We start from the raw sequence: 16,498 nt of genomic DNA, 5'->3' as shown, positions 1-16,498 counted from the left end.
TAAGTTTATTAAAAAAAGGTTCATATTCATGGCAGTTTGATTTGTAGGACTGCTAGTTAAATTACATTTAATTAAAATGAAATGTCTTGCATATACAGAACACAACCGAAACATGAGGATTCATACATGTTTATTATGAAAAAAATCAAACATTTCAGAGCGAGCATTTCATATTTCTGTTCCCTCCAAGAAGACAAGCTCAACCCTAAAACCGGAGGGAAAGAAACACCACACATTCTTCAGGAAAGAAACTTTTGAGAGTGTGTACAAGCCACTAAATATTATCACAGACAGAGATCTTCATTGGGTCACTAAATAAAACCAAAGTATAAATAACTTAAACAAATAAGAAAATAAACCATTTCTTTAAAAAAAAAAAAAAAAAAGAAAGAAAGAAAGGAAAAAAGAAAATGTGATGAAATATGGAGGCAGGTTGTGGTGTATTTCTTGCCTTAATGCCTGCATTAAGAGAATAGAGAGGTGGAGCATCAACTCAAGTGTAGAAATGGGAAACCATCTAAATATTCATAATAATGTCATGAGTAAATGAGCGGGCGGCTGGCACAATGTGGTCAGTTTTCTTAATATGACCTAAAAAAGTTATAAGGTCACCTTTTCTCAACCCAAACCCCTTTTTTGCCACATAATGAAAGAGTTTTATGAACAAAAGTTGTGATGTCTGTGCAGATTTGACCGTTTCATGAGGCAAACCACAGGTGCGTTCAACTTTTCTGATTATTCTGGGACACCTGGCTCCCTAACTTGCAAAAGATTTTCCAAAAACGTCTCAGCATCCGTGGAGAAAACCAACCCGAACCCCAGCACCTCTGACTGTCCCCTTCATCCTCTGCTTCACCTCACATCCAAAACCCCTCCAACCTCAACACCTGCATGAACCAACAAGACTGACAACACATCCTCTAGCTTGCACCAACATATGGGAGTTTGTCACTAACTTCACTGTCAACTTCCCAAGTCCCAGGTCCGCCCAACCATCATGTTGAGTCCAAAACTAATCACTTAAAGAACCAGGAGGCCCTCGGACGAGACGTTAGCTGTCGCAATCAGCAAAGACGCCTGGCAGCTGCCTCTGAATCACCGGTTTGCTTCGAGAACAATGAGGATCACTGAGTTTTCCTCCCAGAGCTCCAAAATATCTGCAGGACGAGCTAATTAGGGCTGACAATGATAAAGTTAACGCTCTCGTCTTGTTTTGCCCTGATTAAGTCCTCCTATGAAACTTCTAACAGCTCGATAAAAACCCTTTTTTTGTCTCATTTTGCTGTGAGTTTTGGTTTGTGATGCATTCAGTGCCCTTAACAGCTGAAACAGACATTAAAAAGTCTTTTTTTTCCATGATCAGGGCACTTAGAAAAGGATTTGATCGAGTTCACTTTGTCCATCGGTTTTAATTTTTCCATTTTTTTTATTGTAATTTACAGCTAACACTGTTAGCAAACAAACACAATTTTTTCTCAACTCTGGACCAAGCCAAACCACAGATAATGCATTGTGAAACGCATGGTGTCGATAGAAAAAATGTAAAAAAAAAAAAAAAAAAAAAAAAAAAAAAATTCAATTTTTTCTTAGTTTTTGAAAAGCTGATACAATAATGTATACCTCATTAAAAAAAAAAAAACTCAGAAAGAAAAGCAAGAAGCCTCCAAAATGCTGTTCTTGTTCATGATAATAACAACAATAATAATAATAAAACCGTTGAATGGACTGAATTTAAAATATTAAATGCGATTCTTGTTGCACAGTATAAAAACATGAATGTAATAACAGGGCTTGAGTCAATCCACATTCAATGTTTTCAACTTTGGAAGTGGATTTATAAAAATAAAAAATAGAGAACTTTGTAATGAAACTCCTGCAGGGGATAATACAGGAAATTAATAGAACTGAAATAACATTAAAAACAACATAAAAGAACAACAACAAAAAAAAAAAAAAAAAAAAGAGCAACAAAAGTCCTCAAAATCCCATTTCTGGAGACATTTTGTCATTCATAACTCAACTTTACATAAAACTACTGCTGCAACTACTAGCATAACAAAAGCCTAAGGATGAACAAACATGAATACATATAGAGAGACGTGATAAGTAATATAAAAAGTAAACATCATGACTTTCACACAAGCAAAATTTATAAAGATAACAAAACATACCGTTTCATTACGATAGTGCTGTAACAGGATAGGGAATAATGTTTAGACTGCATTCAGGTTTTTACAGTGCTAAAATGTTGAGGAATATCTGGGTAAATGACAGATATAATTTGTCCTGAAGTGAGGGAAAAATTGCTCTCGTGAAGTAAAAATGGCATACGTGTTAGCGATACTGCATGTCCGCAATAATTTATTTGGTGTGTTGCTGCGTTTTTTAATCTCACTGAAGGAAAAAAACAGATGTGCATCTTAAATTGTGTGGAAAAATTGTGTGATGTGGTTATCTGTTGAAAATTAGTCTGCTGTAATGAGCCCGGGTACACCAGGACATCAAGTTGGGTCACCAGGCATTAAATTAAATTTTTTTTTATGGTCACAAACTACGGTCCTACACCTAAAGTTTGTCCTTGACATTTGTCGAGATTGTCTCAAATCAAGACGATTCCAGCCACACTGGGAAAAAAAGGAAGAAGTAAAATTATTTATTAAAAATCAACAGGTTTCAGTGCCTCATCAGGGTTATACTAAGGTGTAGCTTAATAAAGCCAGTTTAAATAGAATTAAAAAAGAAAAAAAAAAGTCTGCAAGAAGCCAATAAAAAATCAGGAAATTTTGGCAGCATGTAGGTGGTCATGTGATTGGTTGTTTTACTGTAGAGTTTCTGTTTCAGCTGGATTCAGTGTAACCCTGCTGGAGGCTCTTTTTTTCCTACAAGTGTGGATGGAATCATCTATTTTTTTTCCCCCGTTATTTTTTGGTGTGCAGTTGTGCCAGATGATCAGCTGTGATCGAGTTGAGGTCTTGAATCACCGCAGTAATTCCTTCTGTCTGAAAGCAAAGAGAGAGCTACGGCGATAAATAGGAGCTGCAGGGGGTGAGGGTGGAGGGCAACAAAACAACAAAGCTACAGGCCTGCGTTTGGTTTCATGCATGAAGGGGAAAAAGCTGTGTGGGCAACACGACTTGACTGGATCACATAGTGCAAAACCCCCTCGGAAGACAAAGGACATTTGGATCGATCCTTTTTATACCCACAACCCCCCCTCTGCCCCCAACCCTAAAAAAAACAAACAAAAAAACAAAAAACCTTATTTTTTCCTCCTATAGTCTTCAGAGCCAAAGCTAACAGAGTTCGGTGCCTGAAGGTTGTCGCTGTGTGACCTGTGACTGTGCAGCAGAGCGGAGTTCAGACTGTTGAGGAAATCTATTACAGCATTAAACACTTTGTGACTCTACAGACGGGGCGACCACACGGCCGCCGTACTACAGAAACCTGTCGTTTTGAAAACTGCACAACTCTGTGTGGTGGCTCTGCGCCCACCCGGCCTCCACACTGCTTCCCCCTCTCTTATCCCCCCTTCCCTCATCCCTCCCTCCCCTTCCAGCGAAGTGAACTTTGGTCTCAGAAAACAGCAGGTTTCAGGGAGCGTGCTGCAGCGCTGCGTTCATGACCAACAGGAGCTGGGACGTTTCAGAGTTCCGAGTTGGAAAAATCTCAAAATTCTTTGATTTGCAGTATCTAAGATGTAGCTCTTTTCTGACGTCATAAAAGTATTCAATTTAACATCTTGCTTTCCTTAAAATTAGAGAAAAAAATCAGCCAGTGGGACAAGATAATCCCACTTTTTTTTATAGAATTTTCTGGAATCAAGCGTCACTTTCTTGACCCGGGTGGGCTGCCGCTGATCTGCCTTTTTCTGCCTTGATTCAACAGATTTATTCTTGTTTCCAGAATAAAATGTCAAAACAAGAGAAACTGCACTGCAAAAAAGTGGGATTATTTCGTCCTACGGGCTGATTTTTTCCACTCGTTTCAAGAAAAACACGATTATGAGTCTGACTATGATACGGCATGACTTGTTGAGATGGAGATTTCTTTGCATTGGAGGTTTCCCAGTTCCCGGCTGTCTTGAATGCAGCACAGCTATAGCAGGGGTTTAACAGGGGCACGTTCACAAAGGTAAAGCGTTGCGCAAACATTGCACAATGTGGGACCGTTTGTCAAAAAAACTTGTCAACGCTTCACTTTTGACGCTCGCGCCCCTGCTCATCCCGCTCGGCGAGCCCAAACACTGACCTGAACCGCATCGTCTAATCTCTCTGCGTCTCCGTCCCTTCAGTCTGTTCACCACCTCCAACCCATGAGCCTCCACCTCTTCACCCTCCTCTTCCTCCCCTTCTCCCTCCACTTTCAACATCTTTTGTTAATAGAAAATACACTTTTGGTTCTTGAATCAATCCTTTATCTATCGGATCCTTTCAGGCCTGGGCAAGAAAATAAACCTGTATTTTATTTTATTTTATTTTTTTTTTTAGCTACTTCACTTGCACTTTATCGATTTGAGAAACTGATTATGTATTGCTGACGTGATTAGCCTTATTGGACATTTAAATAGCTTGTCACAATTGCAAAAATAATGCTAAATCACACCCTGCTCATTTAAAATGTTCTTAATATTCCTTAGCCCTTTTTCTCAGTATTTAAATGTTGTCACTACTTTTTTGCCCAGGTCTGCTGTTTCCTTCCTCCTCCTCCTCCTCCTCCTTCTCCTCTAGGACTTTGGGTTCACTTTCAATTCAATCAATTCAGGAAGTTGATTTTCTTCTCTTCTCAAATATTGAAAAAAAGAAAAAAAAAAAGTTTGGTATGCAAGGATTGTCATTGTTAAGAAATAACGGTGAACAAATGCTCTGCTGATGCAGTATCGGTTGAGAGTTTTTTCTTTTTTTTTTTTTTTCAGGTGATTGCATTGAAAGTGAATCAGCTCCAGCCCCGGCCGCCTCTTCCTCCTCCTCCTCCTCCTCCTCCTCCTCCTCCTCCTCCTCCTCCTCCTCCTCAGCGCATCTTGTGCTCCACGTCAGCGTTGGCCATGTTTGAGCCAGGGCTGGGGTCCTGCTGTCGTCTGGACTGAGGAGAGAGAGGGATGGAAGGAGGAGAGAGGGGAGGAGAGGAGGAGAAACAGAGAGATGAAGAGGCAGGGAGGAGGGAGGGGGAGGTGAGAAAAAGAGAGAAACAGAGAACAAATTAAGTACAGGTATTCAGCCACAGGCAATACACAGATTTTGTGATGCCATACATTAATTAAAACAAAAGCAGGCATCTCACTTTGTGTTTTGGACGGGGAAATCCTCAAATAATAAGAGCACTTGTGTGTTTTGGAAACTCCACATCAAAAAGTGATGGACGATGATCTACACTGCAACTTATTATAATGATATTATAATGAGGCTCAATGACAGTTTAAGTTTGTCAGGAATGAGCTGTAACTGCAGCATTAATCAATAACAAGTCACATAGATGTATATTCAGTGATAAAATTTGGCATTTTCTTCAATCAAGTGTCATTTTATTGATCCTAGTGGGCTGCTCTGCCTTATTCTGCCTTGTTTCAATTCCTGAAACAAGTGAATCTGCAGTGGGATTATCTAATCCCACAGGCAGATTTTTTTCCACAAGATTTTTAAACAGAGAGAGAGAAAAGGCCTCCGAAGCTGCAGTTCCATTCGCTTCCACTAGAGGGAGCCAGAAAGCTTCATAAAGGCACGACCCCTGTTGTTTACAAAGTTTATTTGTGTTATTATTTTTGTCGAAGCAGCAGGCAGACAGATAGACTGGCAGACATGCAGGGTGTCTGACACGCAAATACACACACACACACACACACACACACACACACACACACACGTGCATACAGCCAGCCAGTTAGTGGATCATTAGCTCATCATTTAGAAGCCGTCAACATGACAGGACTTTTAAATATATTTCATGACTCTGTTGTTTATGTGTGTTTGTGTGTGTGTGTGTGTGTGTGTGTGTGAGTGTGTGTGTGTGTGAGCGTGCCAATGGAGTGACCTGGTCTGGCTGCAAAAGATACTTCTGGCATCTGGTTATGTGTCTACACTTAAGTCTCTCATAAGTCTCTCATCCAACATAGGGAGATCCAACATGTGTGTGTGTGTGTGTGTGTGTGTGTGTGTGTGTGTGTGCAGAAATGCAGACACAGAGATAGTGAAGAGGTTTACTTGGTTCATGTGGCATGCATGTTGTTGTCATCTCAGTGACTCACCGTAATAGCACCGTAACACACACACACACACGCACACACACACACACACACACACACACACACACACACACACACACAGTACGTCATGCTGCCATTCTGACCCTCACAGCCAGACTGACTCCAGTAGCTGTCTGTCTCCTCTGTAACTTTAATTATCAAAACTATGCTGATCAAACATTCGCGTTGGTTCAGTTATAATTACTTCATTAAAGATCAAAGTGGCCTTGACAGAGAACTCGCTCCAGGCAACTCAACTCCACAACACTTTCTCTGTGTGTGTGTGTGTGTGAGTGTGTGAGTGTGTGTGTCTCTACCTGCCTGCGTCTCTGAGTTTGTTTTGATCTCGCCTACCTTCTGTACAAAGTTGGTTTTCCTCTGAATTGTGAGATTCAAAGGCGGCGCTGAAAAAACAAAGATATCCTACAATTATTTTTCAACCACTTGCAGCTCTCTCTCTCTCTCTCTCTCTCTCTCTCTGTCTCTCTCTCAAACATGAATATGATCTGGGGAGGATTAAGACTGTCTTTCTTTCTGGGTTGTTAACAAATACAGAAAACCGCATCAGGGTGTTTTTTCCAGTGTATTTTTTCTTGGTTCGTAACGACTTGCACCGCTGGGAAAAGCTTTGTTTCTCCTGCGAGTTCCACTGTTTTTGCTCTGGTGACGTCTTTCTGAAGAAGTTCTCGTTTTCTGCGGCGTTTCTGTGCTGCGTTTCCACGAGATCAGCTGTCAATCAAACCACGTGGGTGGGACTTAAGTGGGCTATCACTGCTCACGGTCACTACCCCGATGTTCTTCTGCTGTTTATACCAAACACACTGGAAACGAGAGCGTGAGCGACAGCGGATAGGAACGTTTTTATGATCTGAATGTAGGCCGGATATTGCCATATGACTTGGTGATACTCTGCAGCAAAATGCAAAAAAAATCTCCTCTCATATTCAGTGTTAAAATATTTTTTTTCTTCAAAACAAAGTAAAAAAAATTTGCCAGCCGGATGAGATAATCCCACTTGTTTCCAATGCTAATTAACTCGTTTCCAGAATTTCTTGAATCAAGCGTCATTCTCTTAATCCTGCTGGGCTGATCGGCCTGATTCTTCCTTTTTTCAACACATTCATTCATTTTCCCACAAAAAAAACAAGTGAAACAGCATTGGAAACAAGTGGGATTATCTCATCCGGCTGGTAAATTTTGTTTAACCTTGCTTTTACAACAACAACAACACAGGGGCAAACAAGAACATTTTAACACTAAATATGAGACTTAACAACATGTTCAGATGGAGATTTCGATATTTTTATTTTGTACATTTCTACTTCAAGTGTAGCCAAGCAACTCCAGTGTTGTGTCCTTTGATATCAGTGCAGATTAAGTCAATTCAGCTCTATTCAATTGTATTTGTACAGCGTCAAATCAGAGTGGATTATATCTCAAGGCGCTTTACGGAAACCCAGCAGATATGAACCAACCATGGACCAAAATCTCCGACAAGAACAAGCACAGAGCGACAGCAGCAGGAGAAAAGCCTTTTAACAGGCCAAAAACCTCTGCTTGGGTCATCTGCCTTGAACGGAAGGGTAGAGAGATGGACAGAGAGAGAGAAAGAAAGAGGGAGAGAGAGAGAGAGAGGAGGAGGAAAGAGCACATTGCAGGACAGAACGATGCACGTTCGACAGATTAGAGGACGGTGACGGTGTCTCTGGTTTCTGTCACGCCCTCCACTTCAGCCTCTGCCTCCACCTGGCCTGCAGCCACTCCCTGCCGCTCTCCCTCCCTGTGTGTGTGTGTGTGTGTGTGTGTGTGATTGCTTGAATAAAGACAGGTGCGCTGGAGTGAGGACTATAGAGTCGGAACGCATGTAAGTCCCGCCCATCCCCGGGAGGGAAAACAGTTAAACAATTCATCTCTCTGCATTGACTCTGTATGGTGTGGAGGCGCCTCCTTTGCTTCTGACGGTCGTCGTGACAACAGTACCCGCCAGTTTGCCTCACACTGGGTGTGGCGGGATTCAGCAGAGGACGCTGAGTGTTTTGATATTATCTATGTGTATGTGTGTAGGCGTGGATCGCAAACACAAGCTTATATTTTTGTAGGAAAACGCTGGCCCAGTCATTTCGCCCAGCCCGGTCCAGACTCCGCCACTCCTCTTCATCACCTCCCAGCTCTCCTGCCTCATCCTCACCCGGTCTCCTCTGTCCCAGGCTCCCCCGCAAATAAACTACCTTTTAACCACCTGCCTCTGCGTCCTGCACCCTGCTTCTCAGCACGAGCCTGAACACTTTCTGGCTTTCGGTGAAACTTATTCATTTTCACAAATATTGATTCAACCGCCTGTGATTGTGCAACAGGAGTAACATTAGGGAATGCCATTGTGAGACTGGAGAGAGAGAGACCAAACACCTTCATGTGTACGGATGACAAAATCCGACGGGAATTTCAAAACGGACTCGAGCCAAAGAGATGAAAACAAGACGACGTGAATAAACTAAAACAAATTAAATGTAAGAGGGTCCTGAAGTTATTAGAATAACTGTGGCCAAAACATATCCATCACGTTGCTGCTGCAGTGTTTGTCTTTGCAGGAGGGAGCGGCCTTCGCTAATCACAGGAGCTGGAGAGCTTTTTCTATTGATCCACACACAGATGGCAGCCTGCTGCGCCGCTATAGGCTGCTTAACCACAGCTCAATACTGCAGGAGTGTGTGTGTGGGCGTGTGTGTGTGTGTGTGTGTGTCTAAGGCAAGGCAGGGGGTCTGATGGCGATCAATACTAATGATATATTAATGCTTTCAGTGCCGGCTCATCATTCACCACCTAATCTCCTTCTGCTGAGCACTCGCAGTGTGTGAGTGCGCATATTTGTGTGTGTGTGTGTGTGTGTGTGAGAGAGAGAGAGAGAGAGAGAGAGAGAGAGAGAGAGAGAGAGTGTGTGTGTGTGGTGGAGTTAAAAGGAGCATTTATTCTCCATGCGCTGACTCTCTATCCATCATCGTGACAGGTACCTGCTGACCCTGACGGACTGATAGATTGCTGTGTTTGGGATCAAAAACCTCCCAAAAAAAGACGAGTTTCATGTTCAGCGGACATCTTTTAGGGTTAAAAAAAAAAAAAAAAAAAAAAAAGACAACGGTGGGCTTTAGAAACAGTCTGAAACCTGGAATAAAATTTGATTCGCTGAGCATATTTTAGGATTTCATTTTTTCTTAAAATTCCATTTCCTTTTTTTAAAAGTTCAATGCATCAGAAATTAGTTCCAGCATTTCAATTGAGATTTTTACTGTCCTGTAATTATCTGAATACTGACTTCAGAAACTTTTAAATTCAGAAATCCTGTAATTTTTTTGTACGAAAATGTTGGATTTAAAGATATTAAACACCATACGGGCCAAAGCCTGATGAGCCCTGCAGCTAAATTGCACTCAAATGTTGTAAAGGCCATTAAAACATCTTTTCTAATTTCTGGAAAATAAGAACGGAGCGAGATTTGAGTTTTGGAGTCGATTCCTCCGAGTGTCAGGACGATATTTCAGCAGCTCACACGCACAACACCTGCAGTAGAAGGAGCATTTCATGCCCACACTACATCTGCCTACGTGTTATATTCCTCTCTCTTTCTCATTTCCTGTTCTCTCTCTCTGTTGTTGCTCTTCTATTATTGATGCATTCGTTCTGTTCTCTCACTTCTTCTCATCCATCAGTCCTGCCCTCACCACAACACTTTCTACAGGAGAAACTTTTGTTTTGACAAATGCAGGGTGTCTGCGAAAGAGGAATGTCTCCTACAAAAAGGGTATCGCATATATTTCGGTAATTTCGACGCAAAAAAAGGCAGAAAATCGGTCGGAAATGTCTGTATCTTGTCTTCGAGGAGGCCAGAGAGAGAAAGAGAGCGAGACAGAGAGAGACAGACGGGCGGATTGGCTAATTAGGCTGAGAAAGAGTTAAAGTGAGAGAGGGAGAGAGGGAGAGAGGTGGAGTTCAGACCACAGAAATGCAGAGGCTGAATCTGTGCAGCTATTCACTCAGTCACACCCAAAGTGCGATACAAATCTGCATTTTACGTCGCTGTCTGCCCTTGAATGTGACTCATACATGGACACTGATGTCAAACTGAGAGCTAACAGCTACAACACAGTTTGCACCTGATGCTTTCATGGAGGGAAGGTTTTCACAGGTTGCACAAGTGAGTGAGATTTGCAGAGAAAAAGCTGGGACAATGGTGGTGTATTTTTTTGTTTTTTTTTTTTTTTTTTTTTTGGTATTCAACAGGAGACACACAGCTCCCTGTTTCTCTGGGAGTTGAAGGGAAAAAAAAAACATGAAAACACACAGATGGAGGAAGATCTTCATTTAATGCCTCTCTTCCCTACTTCCTCTCTCTCTCTCTCTCTCTCTCTCTCTCTCTCATTCTCTTCAGTGCAGGACCATGTGCTGCAAAGCTGTGGTAGATCTTGATGTGTAGTGTGTGTGTGTGTGTGTGTCATTCTGCCAAACAGTTATGAAACAGTCATGTCTTTCTCTCTTTCTCTCTCCCACACACACATGTACCAGCAAATCTATATGTCCTAAAAAAAAATGCATGCACATGCTAGTGGGAATGTTCATTCACACATACACACACATACACACACACACATACACATACACATAATAAAAAACAAAACAGAAAAACAGACAAGTGCCTCTAATCACACACACCATGTACCATCATGGACAAATGAACATGACAAGGCAAGTAAATGGATACAGGTGGGACATACACACACACACACACGCTCGCGCACACACACATACACAAACACACACACACACACACACGCACACATGCACACACACAGGGTGGTTTAGTGCATGACAGTGTGATAGATAGTGAGAAGTGGAGGACACAGACCCTGTTCTGTTCTGCTGGCTCTCTGTCTGTGTGTGTCATCAGTCCCAGATTTTAGAAACCACAGGGTCCTAAAAAATAAACAATTTGGGGTTCATTCTTAGGGCGTCAACTTAAGGAAGGATGCCTTTGATCTCCCCAAAGCCTTGCTGGGAAAGTCAGTTTGTCTGTAGTCGTTATGAACATCTACGGGAAAATTAAAACCTGCGATTTGTGAATCTGATTTTTTTTTTTTTTTTTTTTGGTGGCTGTATATGATACAGAGAGCACATCTTCATGACTGAATTCAATAAATGAGACACAACTGAATTTATTTCTATTTGATTGATTCAATTTCAGCAATTGGTGTTTTTTTTTTTTTTCTGTAATCTGTGGTACAAAGAGAATAACAAACTACTTTCCCTTCTAAGGCTTTTGGGACACCGGATTCAATCAGTCATTCAATAGTTCAGTAATATCAAATCAAATCAATTATGTATCAGATTTGTGGTCAAACTGATCATGCACTAAACCTATGGTACAGTAACAGTAGAAATTATATTTAGAGAGAACGATGTGAAAACACACAGCCACACATCACACCCCGGGCCTCCCTGAGCGCTAAACGCTGTCGGATCCTTCTGGAAGTTTGACTGTCTGGTTTTATTTTTCCATTAAAATGAACAGCGTCTTCTCTGTGTGTGTGTCCCGTTTCAGGAGTTTGGCCCGTCGGTCAGGAGGATCGGCACTAAAATCATCGACTACAAATGATACTGCTATCGCATTATCCTGTGTTAGGTAATCGCAGGATGAGCATAATCCAAGTTATGGGAATAAAACTTTGTATTATTGTTTTAATTCCATGATTGGAAAAAAAATCTTTTTCTGTCATCAGTGGTGGACAGTAACTAAATACATTTATTTAATTATTTTACTTAAGTACATTTTTCAAGTAGCTGTATTATATTTGAGTATTTGTTTTTTCTTTTTTGGATTATTAAAATCCAAAAACTGGACTATTAAAGACTAATATTGTAATTCTGACTCCACTACATTTCTATGAAGGTTGATACTCATTACATTAAAATTGTTTTTTTTCTTTTCTTGTCTAAAATGTGATTGGCCACACGCTGTGCTAAAAAAAAAGTGTTTTAACTCAAGCAAAAATTTGACTGAGACATTTTCACTCGTAGTGGAGGAATATCTCAAGTAATGTGGCTGTGTACTTCGTCCACCACTGACTTTAATTTAAGACGCATGTTTGTCAAGTCTAACAGGTTTAAATGTGTGCCATTAATTAAAACGAACTAATCATCGCGTCTTAAAGCTGCTACAGATTATTATTCTGGCTGCCAACAAGTATTTTTTACAGTTACCACATGGTGCAGCCTCAAACGGCAGCATGCACACCTGAGCTACCTGGCAGAAAAATGATTTTAGTGCCAATTCTCTCATCACACACTTCACAGGACTGAGCTCAAGACTGGGCCAAACTCTCAAAAAAAGTTGGAATAGCCCTTTAACCATTAGCATCTTATGATAAAGCCTAAGTCCTACTGTCTAGTCCCTAGCCCTGCTGTTACCCTGCATTCACATCATGTCAGGTTCATCAGGTAGACAAGTTTCCCAAATGTCACAGGTCAGACGTCTGAGGATTCAGAACAATGGAAGGGGGTGAAGATGAGTTTCTTTAAAGGAATATTCCAACATTTTGGACCAAAAAAAATCCCTTTTCCATTTTACCAAGACTGAGACAAGTTGTTTGATACCATTTTCACATCTGTACATCCAGGATTTCATGTTAGCTTAGCATAAAGACTTGAAGTCTATGGGAGTCGTTAGCCTTGCTCCATCAAAGTGAAAAAATAAATCTTATAGCAATTCTGAAGCTGTCTTATTTACATCATGCATCATGTGTTTTTGAAATGCACATCTTGGAATTAAAAAAAAAAAAAAAGAGCTGTAAGGTATTTTTTTCACTTTGACAGAGCTAGGCTAGTGACTCCCATAGACTTCAACTCTTTATGCTAAGCTAACAAGAGATGCTAACCATAGGAACCGAACCACGGGACGTACAGAGGTGAAGTCTCAGGCTGGGGAAATAGGAAAAAGGATATTTTGCCCCAAAAGTTGGAGTATTTCTTTACGCATTTACTCACATCAGCCCCCACTAGGCTAACGTTAATGTTACCAATTGAATCCTTATAGTTAACAAGGAACAGGCCAATCAGTGTCTCTTTGTGTCTATGTGGTTAATTTACAGCTTTAACGTATGAAATTTGCATCTCTGTGCTGTGCGGCCACGTTGACATGCGGCTGTCTCGTCTTGTGGCGCCTCCTGGTGGGAAACTTGTGTAACACTCAATAAATCCGGCAGCACATGAATGCAGGTTTTGTCCCAAACCCTCTCACCTCCAGATCCTCTCTGTGTGACCGGTCTCGCTCCTCAAAGTCTCTGGTTCTGCGTCGAGCCTCTTCGAACGCCGTCTGGGCCAGGGCATCCTCATGCTGCGTGCGCACACACACACACACACACACACACACACACATGCACAGGCAGAGTGAGAACTTCTATCAAATACAAATGACAGTTTTGTTCTCCCCCAATGGGAATATTCACGCTTGACATTTTGATTTTAAAAAAAGTAATAAGACATCTTTCACTGCAACACTGTGTATGGACAGTGGCTCTAACAGCTGTAATACTGCCAGCTGATGTGTGTAATCTGACTTCACCACCCAGATTAACACAGTGACTACTTATTACAATGAAAAGAAGTCCTGGATTATACCTTTACGTGTGCAGGGGTGTTTATATATCTGACCGTGACATTTACATTTTTACAAATCTCCATCCTAGTCTCACTTTGAAGATTAAAATCTTGTTTTTCTTAAAATAAAACAAGGTTTTATTTTAGGACAGTGGTGATCAGATAATCCCATCAGTGATAATCTAATTGTTTCTTAATCCTGGTGGGCTGGTCTACTTTATTCTGTTAGGTTTCAATATAATTATTCTTATTCCAGAAAAATTCCCCCCCAACAGAGGGAGAGTGCATGCCTGTGTGTGTGTGTGTGTGTGTGTGTGTGTGTGTGTGTGTGTGTGTTGCATTCGTCACCTGCGCTCTCTCTTCATCGTACTCCAGGTAGCCCATCCCGTCGAGCCTCTGCAGGTCGATCCAGCCTCTCCAGATCACACACACCCCGTTCAGGATCATGGGAGCCTTTAACCAGACCTGAGAGAGAGAGAGAGAGAGAGAGAGAGAGAGAGGGAGAGAGAGAGAGCAAACAATATGACTTTAACTTCTGCAAAAAGGTGCTCTGATATGCAAATTTGTGAATTTCCAGGGAAATATTATACATTAACAGAATAAAACCTTAAGGCCAAAACCGCTTCCATTCACGTCCATTATTCAAGATGTAAAATGTTTTGCTTTCTGTTCACTGGCGCCGCCGTGCACAACAATATAATGGCTCAGGAGAAAGTTTTTTTTTGTGTGTGTGTGTGTAATTCAATGAGCCTCGGCCCTTTTGCATGCAGGAGCCCCGACTGCTGGGCTTTGGATGTTGAAGCTTTAAAAGCCGAGACAATCAGGTTGAAAGCTTCAAGTCTCCTCCCTCTTTATTGGATTTGGACTTATGGATATTTAGAGTGCAGCTCGGGAGTTTACTTTCCCCTCACTGGAGAGAGTGAAAACCTTTAAGACCCTCTGGTTAAAGGAATACTCCAACATTTTGGGCAAAATACCCTTTTTTTCCAACATACCCAGACTGAGACAAGATGTTTGATACCATTTTCACCTCTGTATGTCCTGTGGTTTGTTCAGCGGTGGGCGGAGGGATACATGTGTGCAGCGGTTATAGTCCCACCCATTTAACGTCTCCTGAAATGACTCTTGTATTTTTTTAAAAAAACTCTGAAGATGTGTATTTCAACTCCACATGATCCACTGTGTAAATAAACCAGCTTCGGAGCTGCTGTGAGGTTTATTTTTTCACTTTGACGAAGCCAGGCTAACGACTCCCATAGACTTCAAGTCTTTATGCTAAGCTAACACAAAAATGCTACCCACAGGAGCTGAATCTTGTCTCAGGCTGGGTAAGTCAATAAAAGCGTATTTTGCCCAAAATGTTGGGATTAAATCTATAAAAAATTACCCTTAGAACAAACCAAACTGCGCTAGCCCGTTCCCAACGCAGCACAATACACGTTAAAGAGAATTATGCTAAAATACACACAATAGTCCAGTCAATTTATGAAAAAGCCTAGGACAAATTGCAAGAGAAGCAAACTCAACTGATTTTGTATCCTCAGTTTGTCCTGAGTGAGGGGAAAAAAAAGTCCCAAGGAATCCCATTGGTGGAAAGTTTTGAAAATCACCTCTATATGACCACATATTACCAAAAAACACTGTTTTTAACACACAGGGGAAAGGGGTTCAAAATTTTACTTTCAGATATCACTATAAAAATTGACAAGTTGATTACACACACAAAGACAAGAAAAAAAGTCAATTACAAGTTCTTTGAATTATTCTGTTTACACATGCATATCACACATTATCTGGTTTGATATGCGCTAATAAGGAATATAAGGAATAAATGCCAGAACAGATATTTAAACAGATATTTAAACAGTGAATTAAGTGTTTAAATATCTGTTCTGGCATTTATTCCAATTAGCGCATATGAAATCAGATAATGTGTGATATGCACCCTAACCCTAACCCTGAAAGTAAAATTTTGAATATCACAGTATCCAATAAGAATGATCTAATCTGATCTAACACTGTAGGTCACACACACCAGCAAACACCCACAGGAAGTACACACACATCACACACTAAAAATGAGAACCTTTCCTGACAAAAAAACAGAACAAAAAACACTGTGCTGTTTCTCCAGAGTGAGTGGAGCCGTTCGGGGCGTCCCGTGCCTCCGAGCGGTGACGGAGCCGCCCGCTGGTAAACAGCATCAGCTGACGGCAGAGCGTCACGGCCCACGGCGCCGCACACATTTAGACTTTCTCAGGCAGAGATCATCAGCTGTTTCCCCGGAATAATGAAAAGCTCTGTGTTTGGTATATGGGCCATCCCTCCCAACACACACACACACACACACACACACAGGCACAAAATCTCACACACACGTTCATAAAATGTATAAAGTAGAGCTTCACACATTTCCGATAATAATACATCACATATACACAGGCACACACACACACACACACACACACATTGCTATGGAGTGTATTCTTCATGGCTCTGAGGTTTCAGTTGAATTGATGGGAGAGCAACCACAAGTATGTAAGTGCAGGGATGCTGTGTGTGTGTGTGTGTGTGTGTGTGTGTGTGTGTGTGTTCTTGCTGGCTCACAGCTTTGTGTTA

The 16,498-nt window shown here is 41.3% G+C and overlaps 1 protein-coding gene across 5 annotated transcripts in view; it reads right to left on the bottom strand.

Annotated features, from left to right (window-relative positions):
- Positions 1-652: 652 nt before the first annotated feature.
- The window catches only part of cbfb (core-binding factor subunit beta), a 44,656-nt gene continuing 28,810 nt past the window's right edge, over positions 653-16,498 (bottom strand). The window contains exons 4-8 of one of the 5 annotated variants that reach the window (XR_003928354.1): positions 14,228-14,344; positions 13,521-13,616; positions 11,133-11,200; positions 6,590-6,639; positions 5,004-5,079 (exon numbers count right to left, since the gene is read on the bottom strand). Coding sequence is in view for 4 of the 5 variants with exons in the window: in XM_030053607.1 (XP_029909467.1) it covers positions 5,008-5,079; positions 13,521-13,616; positions 14,228-14,344 (285 nt within the window). In the remaining variant the exon portion in view is untranslated. Of the gene's footprint in view, positions 5,080-6,589; positions 6,640-11,132; positions 11,201-13,520; positions 13,617-14,227; positions 14,345-16,498 lie in introns of all 5 variants that reach the window. The other 4 variants (XM_030053609.1, XM_030053610.1, XM_030053607.1 and 1 more) reach the window with 4 other exon arrangements.

Source organism: Myripristis murdjan, chromosome 6 (assembly GCF_902150065.1).
Source record: "Myripristis murdjan chromosome 6, fMyrMur1.1, whole genome shotgun sequence".
NCBI lineage: Eukaryota > Metazoa > Chordata > Actinopteri > Holocentriformes > Holocentridae > Myripristis > Myripristis murdjan.
The sequence above is the reverse complement of the archived record's forward strand: the minus strand, read 5'-3'. Positions and strand labels throughout refer to the sequence as shown.